Source organism: Mastigoproctus giganteus, chromosome 13, assembly GCF_048544385.1.
Source record: "Mastigoproctus giganteus isolate SK-2022 chromosome 13, ASM4854438v1, whole genome shotgun sequence".
NCBI lineage: Eukaryota > Metazoa > Arthropoda > Arachnida > Uropygi > Thelyphonidae > Mastigoproctus > Mastigoproctus giganteus.
In genome coordinates, this window is record NC_143587.1 from 58,505,513 (window position 1) to 58,522,588 (window position 17,076).

Here is a 17,076-nt window from a genome sequence, read left to right on the forward strand (position 1 = left end):
TTGCCTGTTTTGCTAGACAAAAAACCCAGTGTAGGTAGCAAGGTTTTTTCTGGGGAAAAAACCTTGCTACCTACACCTGAAACCAACTAACTCAGCCACAGAGTGAAAAAAGCCCATAAAAGTTCCTTGCGTCATCGACAGGAGTTAAACCCGGGCCTTTTCTGCCCGGTGTGGGGAGGACAGTGATAATACCACCATGCTACTGAGCAGACTAAACTTGATATAATCAAGAAAATAGAATGGGATGTAAGCAGAAGTATACTAGTGGCAGAATATAACATTGGATCATCAACATGTTTATGTTTTTATGTGCAGTTAATAAAATTGCATTCTTAATCTCTCTATTTCTTATTTAGCCTCATTTTTTCTGCATTAAATATATTAAAAAATAAAACTTTCTAGTAAAGGAAAAATTAAAATAATCGAACTGTGAATCCCCGAGGGTGCTGTTATTCTGAAAGTCTACTGTATTTTTGATAAAATTTAAGAAGTCAGAGCAAATGTAAGAAATTCAACTTATTTGAAATATGTCTGAATTTAGAGAAAATTAAAAAGTGTGTCATTTGGGAATATAAAGTATCCTACTAAAATTACTTGGATACTAATACCATTATGTTCATAAAAATGAGTTTTAATGAATAAATTAATAAGACTTCTCTGAAGGTGTATGTAGGTCTACCTTTGGCCTCAATGACAGCATTGATCTGTTCATTCCTTGTAACAGGCAGTAGGAATTTGTTTCCATTTCTTTTTCAGTGCAGTGCCAGTTCAGCTATAGAATATTAGCAATGATTTTGTGACCACTGTATCATGTTTATGGTCCACATTAAGATCAGGGTTATGCATTAGCTGTACTGCAGAGTTTGGTGAGAAGTGTACAAATTCTACCAGAGGTGAATTCCATCCACCTGTTTCTAAGACAGGTGGATAGAATCGCAACACCAACAAAATCCCAGATGTTAATGTGGTTTTCTCCTGTTATTTCTTTCACCATGAAGTTAATCTGACTGCAAAACTGTGTGGGGGGGGGATTAATTCCTCAGGAAGCCATGCTCATTTTTAAAAATGACCAGAGGTTTGCAACATCCATTATTTCAGAAAATATTCAAATGTGTTCCAATAATGTTCGTATTTTAATCCTTACTAGATATAATTTCACCAGCCAGAAGCTGTTTTTTCATAATATTTTATTAAGATATTCTATATGAGTTTTTAAGCTGAGTTTAGAGTCAAAAAATATTCCAAAAAACTTAAAAACCTGAACTTAGTGTCTCGCCTTGGGCAAGAAGTGACAAAAGAGAGGGGCTCAGCACTAGTGAGAAGTTGACATATTGAATTTTAACTAAATACAGTTTCAGGTTAAAGAATGTAAGATAATTATTAAAGTTTGAAATGGCAAATGAAACATTTGCTGCCTCTTCAGATAGAGCTGGTTGGGATTTCCAGTTAGAGGGCATAGGCTGAGTAAAGTGGGCAAAAATCCTGGATTTTTATTTAAAAATGGTATAAAGATGCCAGCAAAGTGCAGAGCTTATAAGGAACCACCTTGGTTGATACCTGTCATGGAGTCTTTGGTTAATAATTGATCCTCAAATTTAAAATGATAGAATGAGCTTAATGAAGGATAACATAAGGTCTTCTTTGATTAGAAAGAAATGTTCAAGTAGAGAAAAGAGGCATTTAATGGAAACTAAATCAAATTGCAGTGGATGTGTTAAGGGCAATAGCATGAAGGTCCATTGCTTGATTCCAACATTTAAGGAGGTTAAGAATTAGGGTACCTAGGCAAGTTATAGTAGACTAGTTGTTCATTCCATAATGGGTATATATTGGTCTTTCCCTAAAGATTTTGGCTGATAAGTAGCAAAGCATATATTTTTCAGGTTTATTGGCCCATTCTCTTTAAATGTCTGTTTAACTGTTTGTTATACTCATCAGTCATTTGGCCTCATTTTTGTTTCCCCAGTACTTACGTCCCACCAAACTGACTGAACACTGCATTGCAAAATAATAAAAGTATATAAATAATTAGATTAGATTTGATTATATAGAATTCTCATATTAAATTTCTAAGTAGTTTGAAAAATTTAGTTATCTCACCACTGAATGGAGGTGCTTCATTTAGCCACGAATATCTGCTCCCAAAAAGGATGGCAGTTCTAGGCTGAAAAATATCAAACAATTATAAAATTCTATTATTATATTATATGCACTATTAAGTGTAGTGAATTTTAATTGTATTCATGAGTTCACATGTGCAGTTACTGGCTTTATAAACCTTAAAGATTTTATAAACTTTAAAGAGGTGATACAGGATCACCTAGACAAGACTGCAGTAAAAATTCAGACACAGCATGGGTTTGTTAAGGGGAGGTCTTGTCTTACCAATCTGATTGGATACTATGATGTGGTCGTAAAGGAACTGGATGCAAAAAATAATTTTGATACATATACTTGGATTTCAGGAAAGCTTTTGATACTGTTGCACATGGAAGACTGCTGTACAAATTGGAGCGGAATGGCATTAAGGGCAAGTTGCTGCAATGGATAAAGGGATGGTTGAGTGGGAGATGGCAGAGAGTGGTAATATATGAACACTGCTCTACATGGACTAATGTTATTAGTGGAGTGCCCCAGGGTTCCAGGCACTCCAGTTCCAGGCCCATTGTTGTTTTGTGTATTTATCAATGATGGTATATCAGGCTTAATGTCCAAGTTTGCAGATGATACAAAGGTTGGCAGAGTTGTTAATAAAGACAGTATGCTACTGCAAGAGGATATAGAAAAGTTAGGCAGACGGGCTGAGAAGTGGCAACTGAAGTTTAGCATTGACAAATGCAAAGTACTGCATATGGGTAGCAATAACCCAAGAGAAATGTACCAACTGTGTGGTACTATACTCAGGGAGGTGGAGAATGAAAAAAAATCGTGGGTAATTGTGAACCGGTCAACACTTCCCTATCTCTTCCATCATGCAGTATGATTGATGACTTTTGAGGTTATGATGAACATCATGGCGAGATCCGATATTCCTTACATTTCGAGGGTACAGCTCTAAAATGGTGTTCGCAGGCCGGTTGCTAGTTTTTACACTGGACCAAACCTATTGGTAACTCTCTAGGAGGCTTCTGGATCAGCTAGTGTATAATCTTGCTACCTCTACTCTGCCAGATAGTGACTGGAGGGAGTCCGAGTAGTGTGTATGCGGGGAGCATTGACGAGGTAATGTTATGTCAAGGATCTGGATATATTCTTACCATGTGTGCACCATATCCATTTGCAAAATGAAAAAAAATTTCATTACTTCATACACAGCATGTCCCACCCACTTTTTCATACTATTGAATACACCATGAATTGTCAAACTAATACAGCAAGCTTATCTGCGAAAAGACTAAACCTCCCAAGCACTTCCTAATTCATTTCACAAATATACGTGGTCTCAATTCTAATCTCAACGATGTCCATTTCCACTTGCAGTCTGCCACACCCCATGTACTTTTTCTGACAGAATCTCAGTTATCAGTTGATACAACTACTGCTCATCTCAGATGTCCAAATTATTCGCTGTATGATTCCTTTCGACTCAAAGGTGGTACTTGTGCATATGTCCGTTCTGATATTTCCTGTCAGAGATTTGGCAATTTGGAATCTCCTCTCTTTTATCTTCTCTGGTTTAAAATCTCTCTACCTCATTGTGTCAAATTCATCTGTTGTCTCTACCGTTCTCCCAACTCCATTAATCACTTGGAGCTCTTGGACTTTCTCTCTTTGCAGCTTGACTTTTTCCAGTCCAACTTTCCTAACAGTGAGGTAATTTTCCTTGGTGATTTTAATGTTCACAACTGCAGCTGGCTTCCATTTTCTAGTCACACCGACCCAGCTGGTCGAGATGCTGAGGCTTTTGCAATTACTAATGACCTTGCACAGATTGTTCATTTACCTACAAGAATACCGGACAATCCTAATCATACAACTAATACGCTTGATCGTTTTCTCACAAACAACCCTTCTAAGTACACGGTCGAAGTGAGAGGTCCTTTAGGCACTTCAGATCACAACTTGGTGATTGTCTCTTCTCCAATGGAATCTTTATCTCATGGCTACTCCAAACCTCGTATTGTTTGGCATTACAAGAATGCAAAATGGGATGACCTGCGAGACTTCTTTTCTTCTTTTCCTTGGTCGGATTACTGTTTCAAAACTTCTCATATCAACGTTTGCTCAGATCGTGTCAGTGAAATTATTCTTGCAGGAATGGAATCCTTTATCCCACACTCCACTTTAAAATCTCATCCTTTATCTAAATCTTGGTTTTCCAATAAATGTGCTAAGGCTCTTCAAGAGAAGAATGTTGCATATCGTAATTGGCTTGTTTCTAATTCTTCAGTTTCATTTTCTGCCTACACCAAAGCTCACAACAATTGTAAAGCAGTTATTAATCAGTCCAAACTAGAGTTTGAACAGGTTAAGAGTAGAAAACTTGCTTCTTGCCCTAATGGTAGCCGAGTATTCTGGTCTCTTGCCAAAGCTATTGGCCGCAACTTTTGCCCATCTCTGCTCCCACCTCTGTCCAAACCAGATGGTTCTGTTGTCACTTCAGGGAAGGATAAAGCTGACTTGTAGCATCCCATTTTTCTTCCAACTCATGTATTAATGATCTTGGTAAACCACCTCAAACCATTCCCAGTACACTCCATTCAATGACTACTGTGGTCTTCTGTCAAAAGGATGTGAGAGGGATTTTGATGAATTTGATGCTAAGAAAGCTCCAGGTCCTGATGGTATTTCTCAACTTGTTCTCAAAACCTGTGCCCCTGAACTTACTCCTGTTTTGTGTCGTCTTTTTTCACTGTCTTATTCCAAAGTATTTTTCCTTCTGCTTGGAAATTTGCTCATATCCAGCCAGTTCCTATAAAGGGTGACAAATCCCTCCCATCCAATTATCGTCCCATTGCAATTACTTCTACTTTTTCTAAAGTAATGGAGAAATCAATTAACCGCCAACTCTTAAACTACTTAGAAACCTTCTGTCTGATCAACGATCGCCAGTATGGATTCCGTCAGTGTCGATCCACTGGTGATATTCTGGCTTATGTTACTCATTTATGGACTAATTCAATGGAAAGGTTCGGTGAAACACAAGTGTTGCTCTTGACATCTCAAAGGCTTTTGATCGTGTTTGGTATAAAGGTCTTCTAAACAAGCTTTCATCTTATGGTTTGCCAACTGTTTTTAGTAATTGGTTATCCAGTTTTCTCTCTGATCGCTCATTGAGGGTGATAGTAGATGGCTCTCTGTCTTCTAACTTCTCTACTAATGCCGGTGTCCCCCAAGGTTCAGTTATTTCCCCCACTCTTTTCCTCTTGTATATTAATGACCTTCTTCCATTGACTGGAAATCCTATCCATAGTTTTGCCAATGATAGCACATTCATTCCACTTTCCATTTTGAGAAACCTTGTCTGTTCAATCAGCTTCAACTTCTTGAAAATCTGCTACCAATTCCTTAAATGCTGATCTTCAGGTAATTCTCCAGTGGGGCAAAGACAACTTAGCTGATTTCAACCCTTCTAAAACTCAGTCTTGTCTTATATCTCGCAAAAAGGATTCTTCTGCTCCTATGCTTATCTTTAGTGACACTCCAATTTCTAGGCAAAATGATATATCTCTTTTGGGGATTACCCTGACTTCTAATCTCTCTTGGTACAAGCACATTACAAATATTTCTTCCTCTGCATCTAAAAAACTTGGTTTTCTCTTTCGCTCACGACGTTACTTTTCTTTCAAACAGCTGCTCACTCTGTATAAATCGCAAATCCGCCCTGCCATGGAATATTGTTCCCACATCTGGGGTGGTGCCCCCAAAACCTCTCTCAGGCTTCTTGATTCCATTCAGAAGAGGGCAGTTAGGTTAATTAATGATTCATCTCTAACAGAGTCTCTCCACTCGCTGTCTCATAGACATACTGTTTCTGCTGCATGCCTCTTCTACAGATACTTCCATGGGCACTGTTTTTCTGAATTGGCTTCAATAATTCCCGCTCTCTCTTTCAAAACAGTCCGAACACGTACCGCCACCAGCCAACATCCATTTACTGTCCAACTTCCAACTCACAGAACCAACTTTTCATCTTCCTCGTTTATTCATTCAACTGACGTTTTCTGGAACAACCTTGCTTCATACATATTTCCTGAAAATTGCAGTCTACAGAAGTTCAAGTCCAATGTCAACAAATATCTTCTTTCGTCTTCTCAACCTCCCACCCAAGCACAGTACTAAGTACTATAGGTTCTAATACCTCTCGTGTTTGGGGTTTACATAAAAAAAAAAAAAAAAAAAAAAAAAAGAGTCAGATATGAAGTTCTCTGAGCAGTGCAGATGGGCTGTCACAGCAGGTCATGGAGTTTTGTCAAAGATATACAGGCATTTTGCTAGCAGAGACAAGGAGGCGATTATCTCTTTGTATAAGGCAATGGTCAGACTACACCCTGAGTACTGCATAAAGGTCTGGAGACCTCATTTTAGGAAGGATGTAGAGTTGCAAGAACACGTACAGAGAAGGGCAACAAGACTTGTGAGAGGAACAAAGGGATGCGCTTACAAAGAAAGGCTTAAATTCTACAAGTTGCAGCATCAGGAGACTAGGCACCTGTGAGGTGATCTGATCGAGGTGTATAAGGTCTTGAATGGTTTAAGCATGCTGAATGCTGATGGGATTCTTCCTCCTGCTCAGAATAATCACCTGAGAGGGCATAGATTCAAATTGAGGAAAGACAGTTGTAGAATTGATATGCAGAAGTTTGCAATTAGCCAGGGGGTAGTTGATTGCTGGAACAGACTTCCATCTGTTGTTGTGGAAGTTGACAGCTTAAATAAATTTAAGGCTGAACTAGACAAACATTTGGAGTGACAGTATGGGTGAAATGGAAAGGTTTTTTTTTTTTTTTTTGGCTGATGCTGTATATAAGCTTGCTTTCTTGCATCATATGCCTGAACTAATGCTAATGCTAATATTTACTAGTTAATTATCGAATTTATTTAAACTTAGTGAGTACATTACTCTACATGAAAGTAATATGAAATAAACCTATGATATTTTACAAAATTTACAGATGATATTTTTACAAAACTAAAAGCAATTGCTTTTAGTTTTATTGATTAAATCCAACTAATTAATAAATAGCTAAAGCTTCATATATGAAACTGATCTCCTTTAACTATAATTCTTTATATTAGTTGAATGGGTTCTAAGGCTATAATAATGAGTCTCTCTCATCTCTCAGCCAGATATCATCACATCACTCCATTACCAGCTCTGTAGTGGATTTCGTCACGGAATTTTGAAAATTTGGAAAAATTAAAACTTTGTAGATAAATGCTTTTAAATATTAATTTCTTCTTATTTTGATCTGGTTGCCTAGTGTAAAATTATATTCAAAAATCAAATCAAAAATAAAAAAAAAAGTTAAAAAATTTTAAAGGTATAATATTTTACTTAATATTACTTAAGATAAATTAATATAATAATAAAACCACATAAATACAGCAGGAGTCTGCTAATTGTAGATGACTCATTCAGTGGTGTGCAAATTTGGAAAAAAAATTCATTGTTTTTATTTCAATATGTTACTTTCCATTATACCGCAAAGTTAATCTCAAAAATAACACACATGCATATCTTGTTTAATAATGTCAAGGGTTTTCTCCAATTAAAAAAAAGTGCTGTCCTATATTTAGTTATATTTATTATATTATACTTTTGGGAGATCTAAAATGTTTCCAATTATGATTAAAAGTTTATTTCAATTAATTTTATTTGTCAAATAAAGCAACAAAGCTAAAACTTTTGAAACGGTACACAGTTTTCTTAAACTTGAGTTATATGTGATTAAATCCATTCTTTTTAGTTTTAATAATTATTTTTGCTTTAAATGAAATCTTTCTTTCTTTCTTTTTAGTGCACAATAGTAATCAGCCATGATGTTAACATTTCACCTTTATTTATATCTCTTGTCCATTGCCTTCCTGTCTTGATAAAATATTTCTCCCAATTCTTTGATAACCCTACCAAGACATTTGGGAAAGTAAGTCTAATGAGAATGTATGAAATGAACCTTCACAAACTTATATTATCCCCTCCCCCTTGGCTTTTAAAATTTAGTCAGTACATTTTCAACAAATTTGAAATTTTTGAAATGTGTGACCAATCTGATAATTTATTATGATATGATAAACACAGGAGTTTTGTAAATTTATGTGACTCACTCTGCATAATGAAAACTTATAAAACCATAAGTTGGAGAAAACCACATTAAAAAAAAAAAACCTTAAGAAGAGTATGATGGAACTAAAGGTACATTACCTACAATCAAGATAGCATCAGAAATCACTTGAAATTTGACATATTTACATAAAAATCAAAGACTAACAAAAAACTTGTAAAAGTGAAAGTAATCTGAAAATCACCTAGACAAGGAGGAACCAAACCAAAACTAAAATTCATTAATTTCAGTAGCAGAGAAATTAATGGTCAGTGGCACAAAAATTGAGATGGACTTTTTAAAATTTTCAAAAAAATTACCAATAAGCAATGCTAATTTAAAAACAAGCTCATTCCTATATAATTAATATATGATCAGGCACTAGACAGAGATCCAACATTTTAGAGATCACATTTTATGCATGAGGAATGCAGTAAGAATATTCCTTCCTGCTTGTTAATATCTTTGATCCTTAATCAAAAAAGAAAGAACAGGAACGGATTATCTTCTAAATTTCAGAAATCCACTACACTTTATATGTAAGGAGAATAATTCTTATGTAAAGAGATAATATACTCATGTGTTTAAGGACCAAAACTATTTCTAAAGGTTACAATCACAAAATCAAATGAAACAGCCTGTGGTGATTTGCATAACTGTGGCCATTCAGTAGAAAGCTAGTGCACATGCAAAAATTAGAATCGTGATGTGAGGGCTCACATAAACAGATAAAAGCAGCAGTTCAGCAGTTATATGAAAATTACCAAATGGTGAGCACGATTGTTACAGCCGTTTGATTGGTTTCATACAGTGCTACAGACAACGAAATGGCCAGTAGACAACATCTGAATTACTTTACTCGGAGTTGAATAATTGGGAAGCTCGAGGAAGGTTGAAGTGCGAGGACTGTGCCTTCAGAGTTCGGTATCGCCATAGCATTGTCTCATTAGAATTACTAGAGGCATATGATACAAGCAAGCAAGCAAAAAAAAAAAAAAAAAACCCTCTCATTTCACCCCTCCATTCGTTTCAAATACCTGTCCAGCTCAGCCTTAAATTCATTTAGGCTATAAATTTCCACAACAAAGGATGGAAGTCTGTTCCATCAACCAACTACCCGCTGACTAAAGGCAAACTTCTGACATCTATCCAACATCTGTCTTTCCTCAATTTGAATTTATGCCCTCTCAGGTGATTATTCTGAGCAAGAGGAAGAATCCCATCAGCATTGAGCATGCTCAAACCATTCAAGGCTTTATACACCTCAATCAGATCATCTCGCAGGTGCCTAGTCTCCAGACACTGCAATTTACAAAATTTAAGCCTTTATTTGTAAGAGCAACCCTTTGTTCCATTCACTAATCTTGTTACCCTTCTCGTACTCGTTCCAACAGCTCTACATCCTTCTTAAAATGAGGCCTCCAGACCTGTATACAGTACTCAAGGTGTGGCCTGACCATTGCCTTATACAAGGGGATAATCACCTCCTCATCCCTGCTAGAAAAATTCCTGTATATCACTGACAAGACACTATGAGCTACTCTTGCAGACCCTCTGCACTGCTCAGAAAACTTCATATCTGCCTGCACAATTACCCCCAGGTCCTTTTCGTTCTCTACCACTGTCAGTGTAGTATTATTTATTTTTTATTTTTTTTGTTAGTTGTTGGCGCATCGGCTTCTGTGGCCATAATGCACTTCCCAAAGTTTTTGCATTTTACACTGATTTAAGCTGGAGGCGGGATTCGAATCCACGACCTTTGGGTTGCCAGGCATGCACTTTACCCAGCTGGCTAGCCCGGTCAGCCAGTGTAGTACCACCGAGTTGATACGTCACTCTGGGGTTACTGCTTCCCATATGTAGTATTTTACATTTGTCAATGTTAAACTTTATTTGCCACCTCTGAGCCTATCTGCTCAACTTTTCTGGATCCTGTTGCAGCAGCGTACTGTTATTAGTGTCCTTAACAATCGTGCCAACATTCGTATCGCCTGCAAACGTGGACATTAAGCTTGATATACCATTATCAGTATCATTTATAAATACAGAAAACAACAAGGGGCCCAACACTGAACCCTGGGGAACTCCACTAATAACATTAGCCCACAATGAGCAGTGTTCATTGATTACCACTCTTTGTCTTCTCCCACTCAACCATCCCTTTATCCATAGCAGCAATTTGCCTCCAATGCCACACTGTTCCAATTTGTTCAGCAGTCTTCCATGTGCAACAGTATCAAAAGCCTTTCTAAGATCCAAATATATGATATCAAAGTTATTCCCTGCATCCAGTTCCTTTGTGACCACATCATAGTATTGAATCAAATTGGTCAGGCAAAACTTTCCCTTAACAAAACCATGCTGTGTCCGAGCTATAATAGAAGTCTTGTATAGATGATCCTGCAGTGCTTCTTTAACCAGTGTCTCCATTAATTTTCCTGGAACAGAATTTAAACTAACAGGTCTGTAATTAATTGTGTCGCCCTTTGATCCTCCTTTGTGAATGTGTCACATTTGTACATCTCCAGTCCATGGGTACTTCCCCTGAGTCCAAAGAAGCTCTCATAATTATGGCTAAGGGTTTGCTTACTTCCTTTGCTGCCTCCTTTAATATAACTGGATTGATCCCATCCACCCCGGATGCCATTTTTATGTTAATTTTCAAATATTTCTCCTGCACTTTCCTCTCAGTTATTACAAAATCATCTAGCTCACTGCCAGAGTTTAACTCACCTCTGGCATTCCCCCTCCCTGAATAACTCCTCATGGGTGAATGTAGATGCAAAATACTCATTTAGCCACCTCAGCAGGATCATCAACAGTTGAACCATCAATATCCAGTGGACCAATCTGATTCATCCCTTTCCTTCTAGAGTTTACATAGGTAAAGAACTCTTTGTTGTTTTTCTTTGCATCCTTTGCCAAGTGTTTTTCTTAATCTGTCTTTGACTGCCTAATCTCCTTTGTGACTTGGTTACAGACCAGGTTATATCTATCATAAACTTCCATGTCACCCATTAATTTATATTATCCCATGCATTTTTCTTTTCTGCCAGATGTCTCATTACTTCATCTGACATCCATTTAGGCCTAAACCTTGAACAATTTCTTAGTTAGTATGTAAAGCCTAGTAGCTTCCAAGATAAATTCTTTAAACTTCCCATTTTGAATTTGCTGTTGGTAACATCGTCAGTTGGTCCCACCGTATAGAATTTAAATACTGTCTCAGACCACCGTAGTCACATTTACGAAAGTAAAAACACTTCCCTTTACCCCTGATGGTAGTTACCTCTTTGAGTAAATCCCACTTCGGCACACTGTGATCACTGACACCTAGTGGTTCCTTTATCCGCAGATTCTTAATGCATGAAGAATCACTAGTGATAATCAGATCAAGAGTATTACTCCCTCTAGTTGCCTCCCGAAATATGCTGATGTAGAAAACAATCATCCAATAAATCCACAATAGCCTTGCTAGTGTGTGAGTGACCAACCCACAAATTCCAGTCAATATCCGGGAAATTAAAATCCCCCATTATAAGACTCTCTGATTTACTGGCCCACTTTATTTCCCTGTATAGTTTCTTATTATACTCATCAGAGTCATTAGGTCTATAACACACTCGTACTCTCAATTTTGATCTCCCAATGCTTATGTCACACCAAACTGACTTGACACTGCACTGTCCAGCGATGTCGACTGGCTTCACTTCCTTGGATTTTATGTGTTTTTTAACAAATAGCATAACTCCTCCTATCCTGTTTATCCTTCCTGTACACATTGTACTTCCCAAATTTCAGTTCTGCATTCCTTATAACTGTGTGGCACCATGTCTCTGATACTCCAACAATATCTGCCTTTGATGTTTTCAGAAATACCTCGAATTCATCAAATTTATTTACCAAACTCCTAGCATTAGCGTACATGCAAGTATACATGCACCCAGCAGTGTCTGAAATACCCTGCATCTTGTTTTCCAGGCTGCTGCTCATTCCAATAGAAGCAGTGCAAGAATCACTTCACCTCTGCCAGTGGCTACTGTTAATCTATTAGTCCTTGTATCCACCCAAAGCTAGCAGTTTTCCGACCCACCGAACACTGCCTCGATAGCATCAGCAAATATTCTTGCACCCTTTCTATTTAAGTGTATCCCATCCCTGCAGAAGCAGTCTCTCCTGTTAACAACAGGAGAGACTGCTTTACAGACCAGGCTGAAAAAAATTCTACCCCTTGAGCCTTGCACAATCTTTCCAGGGCCGAATTGATCAACAAGGCTCTCATCATATATTCCCTCCTAACGTGTCTGGGCAGAATTGCAGACACTTTCAAATTCAACCGTAATTCACGGCTTTTTTTCAACAGTGATTTGTACTTGTTAAGTAATTCTGCCGGTCTCCTACTCTTAATATCATTAGTGCCAACGTGTACAACAATATCACCTTTTGCGCCCTTGAAAGATGATATCCGCTCTACAAAGTCATCAACCTTTGCCCCTGGCAGACATACCCTGGTCCTGTTCCACCTATCCTTTTTACATAGCATGTTCCACCTTTTCCCTGACAATAGAGTCACCAACAACTACTAGTTCCTGTGTTCTTTTAACACCTGCCCATCGGAGATACTGTTTACAGTGGTGCATCGAACACAAGGACTGGACAGCAGCATAATGGGGTAAGGTACTCTTTACTGATGAGAGTAGATTCAGTCTCAGCAGTGATTCTGGACGTCAGCTAATCTGGCGAGAGGTTGGCACACGGTACCACCCTGCAAACATCACTGAAAGGGATCGATATGGCGGTTGAGGTGTTCTCGTCTGGGGTGGTGTTATACTGGAAGGCAGTACTGTAACCGGTGCATGCTGCTGTACTGAGGTAATCCTTCCCCATGTGCAACTGTTCCCGAGTTCGTGTATATGGATGATAATGCCACACCCCATTGCACTGCAGCTGTTGATATGCTTTTGGAAAGTGAGAACATTGTTTGTATGGATTGGCCTGCCCATTCCAGTGATCTAAATCCCATCGAACATATATGGGATGCTCTGGGGAGATGCCTAGCGGCACATCCACACCCACCAGAAAATTTTCACCAGATGAAGATTGAGCTAACAGAGGAATGGACGATTTTACCACAAGAACTTATCAACAACGTTGTTCTAAGTATGGACAGGCAGTGCAAAGCCAGCATCGACATTAGGGGTGGCCATATCTCCTACTGAGGACCACCTCTTCCCTTTGTTCCATCTTTGGCAGTGATGCATCTGTATCATGGCAGCCAGTGCTATGTTGCCATTTTTTAATAAAGTCCTCTGTAGCGATTTGTTTCCGTTGTTGTGTTGGTGTTGTTTCCTTCATCATTTCTGTACGTCATGAGGTTCCTTTGGTATGCTTTTCCCATATCCAGGCCACTCCTATGAGAAGCTACAGGTGAAAACCTGACTGGTCCTTAAGTTTCACACACCAGTATAATTCTCATATCCTCAAACTCAAAAAACAACAAGAGGCAGATGAGAAGCTCTGCTTCAGAGTGAAGATGGACAACCAAGTAAAACGATATCATATATGGCTTCTGGTAAGGAGGCCCAAAGTCAGAGCACTAAAATGTATTTACTAAACCAAAATGGATTTAATGCTTGTCTACCTATGAGATTATTCTTCATGAAATGTGTGCAGAATCAACTGTCCAGTTCCATTCATTCTGATCAAACTTGCTCAAACTATTAGACCTCTTTCTCCCCATGTGATTATATTCTTTGTGGTTGTGATATAACAAGAGACTTCTACACACAATCTGGCACATAACTTTGGAAGACATACAGATCATCTATATAAGAAGCAGTAATTTTCTTGTGGCATTTGTATATATCATTGTGCATAGGCTGCTATTTTCTAACTTTTGTTAGTATCTTATCCATCAAAAAATTTACTGGTATTATAATAACATAAAGCCAAAAATTATTATAATACTTACAACTCCACCTGTAGCAACAGATGCAGATATCCTTGATGAGGAGATTAAACTACTGTCTTCTATGCGATGAATATATATTTTAATTAAAAGAGCCTGAAACATTTGAAAAATATATATTCTCATATAATAAATGAAGATGATTTACTTTGAAGACAACAAGGCTTGTCTTCAAAGGAAAAACATTTTATAGTCTTAAATGATGACAAGTAAAATAATTTTAAAACTGTTTATGTCATAAAAATGGTCTATTTTGTTTTTTTATATATGATAATGAACAAAAAATGAAGCATTTAACCAAATTTTGAAAAGGTGCATATATTTCACTAATACTACACAGTATTATACAAAACATATACTTTATAGATAATTTCTCTTTATAACAAAGCTTACACTACTTGCCTTCTGGTTGTGAAAGGCCTTTACAACATTCAATTTGTAATTCAATTCAATTTTCTCTCTCTCTCTCTCTCTCTCTCTCTCTCTCTCATCCCTAATCATTCTACAACTTCCCATTTAACCAAAGTTAAATAAATGGATAATATATATAGTGAATTGCTAATTGTAGTCCTATGCCTTGTGCAATTATTTTCTCAATAAATGGATAATGTATCAAAAGAAAACTGGCGGCAGCAGTAAAAAGCTTCCATTCCCAATCAGAACTTTGTACAGACTGTTCTTAATTTTCAAATGGTGTGTGCCTAGGGAACAAGGTCAGTTTCACACCTTGTAAACTTCTTTATTAATATTCATTTATTATGCAAATTATATTTTAAATTTATAATGTTGCCCCTTTTAACACTATATTGGATAAAACTATGAACTATGTATTTTTAAATAAATTATAAACCGAAAGCTACCCACTGGCATAATATATGCAGTGTGATTGCTTATTATTATTTTTTTATGAAAATTTATTTAATTGCTTATTTAATTCTATTAAAAAAAATAATAAATAAATAAAATATATATATAGAGTGAAACTTCTCTATTGCAAACTTCTATTTAACGAATTTCTCTATATTATGAATTTTTTTGCAAAACATTGCACCTTGAAATGAAATTACATGCAAAATTAAACCCATATAAAGTGTATTTAACGGCACCAAGGGTTTCCCTCATCTCCGTGTAGTATACATTGTTGTGTGTTATAGTATGCTGTAAAGGCCAGAGATTTAAAAATGTATGGATATTGTAAGTGTAATGTCGTGTACCATTGTTCTTCTGACCTTTTAGCCGTTGGGCCCCCAATGGGACCCACCATTGGCCACACTAAGCCCGTGGAGGCAAGTCAGGTACACCAGTATATAGTACCCTTGGCAGGCCCTGCCACCTAATTTCCTGAGATTTCAGTGACTAGGACCTAAAAAAAAAAAAAATCTTGGGGAGACACTGGAATTGGAAAAGCCAAAACATTAATGAGCACAGTTCAATTTTATGTAGTTAAATTTAGATGTGTGGGGCATATGCTGGTGTATAGGTAGAGTAAAGGGGGAGACTGAAGACTGGGGGAAAGAGAATATGAGGTCGATAGAGAAGACAACCCCAGGTGATCAGTGCGGCATGGCCATGCCCCACCAGGCAAAGAAAGAGGAGGTGGCAGGAGGAGGGGACAGGTCGTCCCCTCCCCCACCATGGAGAGGGGGCAAGGATAGGACCACACAAGGGAGTGTGGTTTGGAGCCAACGGCCACCACATAACTGTGCATATCAAAATTGTGGCATGTTCCCACTGGAACGTCCATACTGTGGGCAAGCACAAGGGGCAGGGTCCCGTCCAGTAGATAATGCTGTCGTGAGAAGTCAGGTCCATGTTGTCATACTTGGGACATTTTTCCTGTCAGGTCTCTTTTCTGGTTGTCTAAGTTGGGTTGTTAGTTTAGGTTATCCTGTCCAGTAGATGACATCGACGTGGGAAGTCACACTCATACAGTTTGTACATGGGGCAATTCTCTTGTCAGGTCTCTTCTCTGGCTGTCCGGGTCGGGTTGTCAGTTTAGTTTGGTTTAGTCACTCGTGAGATCAGAGTATCAACCAATCTTTTGGTAAGATGTTACTTCTTCAGATTTCCAGTCGGGTCTGTGCAGTCATTTATTGGACATTTGTCCCATCAAGTCCTTTCTGGTTGTCCGAGTCGGTTGTCACTTTATGTTGGTCTAGTCACTCGAGAGAACAAGGGCACACTGGGTCTTCAAAAGTGTTGTTACTCCTTCGGATTTCCAGGTACTGGCTGTTAAGGTCCTTATCGTAGATGTCTATTTGTGGGTACCTTTATGGTGGCTGCGGATATGTTCTTCTTCGAGTGAAGAGATTCTGTGCATATTGGGTCAGGGCTTTGTAGCTGTCATTCTCTAGTAGATGATGTTCTTGGTTTTGTGGCACAAAGCAAAATCTAGTTATTAGAAGACATTGAAGATCTTCATCAAGTTGGGAGTGATGCATGAGGTGTTCCCACGACTCTGGTTGTCCACAGTAACATAAGGGTGTGTCGCTCAGTCTGAGGGCAGAGGGTTTTACTCTGATTGCTCCATGCCCCATTAGCAGGTATGAAGTTAGAAGGCTGGGAGAGAACAAGTTTGGACTTTTGGGGGGGGGGACCCTGTGAATATCCAGGATGAAAAGCCGGGTGACTGCTCCTTTGGTTGAGTTCACCCAGCGGGTGAGCCCATTAAACCCATATAGTGAAGCGTTAGTCTCTCTATAACGAATTTTTTAAAAAATTAGCAAAAGCATTTTTAAAGATTTTCAAGCATTTACTGCTAAACAGCCACTCAAATATAATACGGCCTCCTTCTCTCTGAAATTGCTCATTAGCATCTGGAATTAACCATCCCTTTAGTGAACA

The 17,076-nt window shown here is 38.0% G+C and overlaps 1 protein-coding gene across 1 annotated transcript in view; it reads right to left on the bottom strand.

Annotated features, from left to right (window-relative positions):
* LOC150076086 (BLOC-2 complex member HPS3) overlaps positions 1-17,076 on the bottom strand; it is a 198,507-nt gene that overhangs the window by 29,045 nt on the left and 152,386 nt on the right. Inside the window, exons 18-19 of the mRNA XM_090387254.1 lie at positions 14,236-14,324; positions 2,101-2,164 (exon numbers count right to left, since the gene is read on the bottom strand). Coding sequence (XP_090243380.1) covers positions 2,101-2,164; positions 14,236-14,324 — 153 coding nt within the window. The remainder of the gene's footprint in view (positions 1-2,100; positions 2,165-14,235; positions 14,325-17,076) is intronic.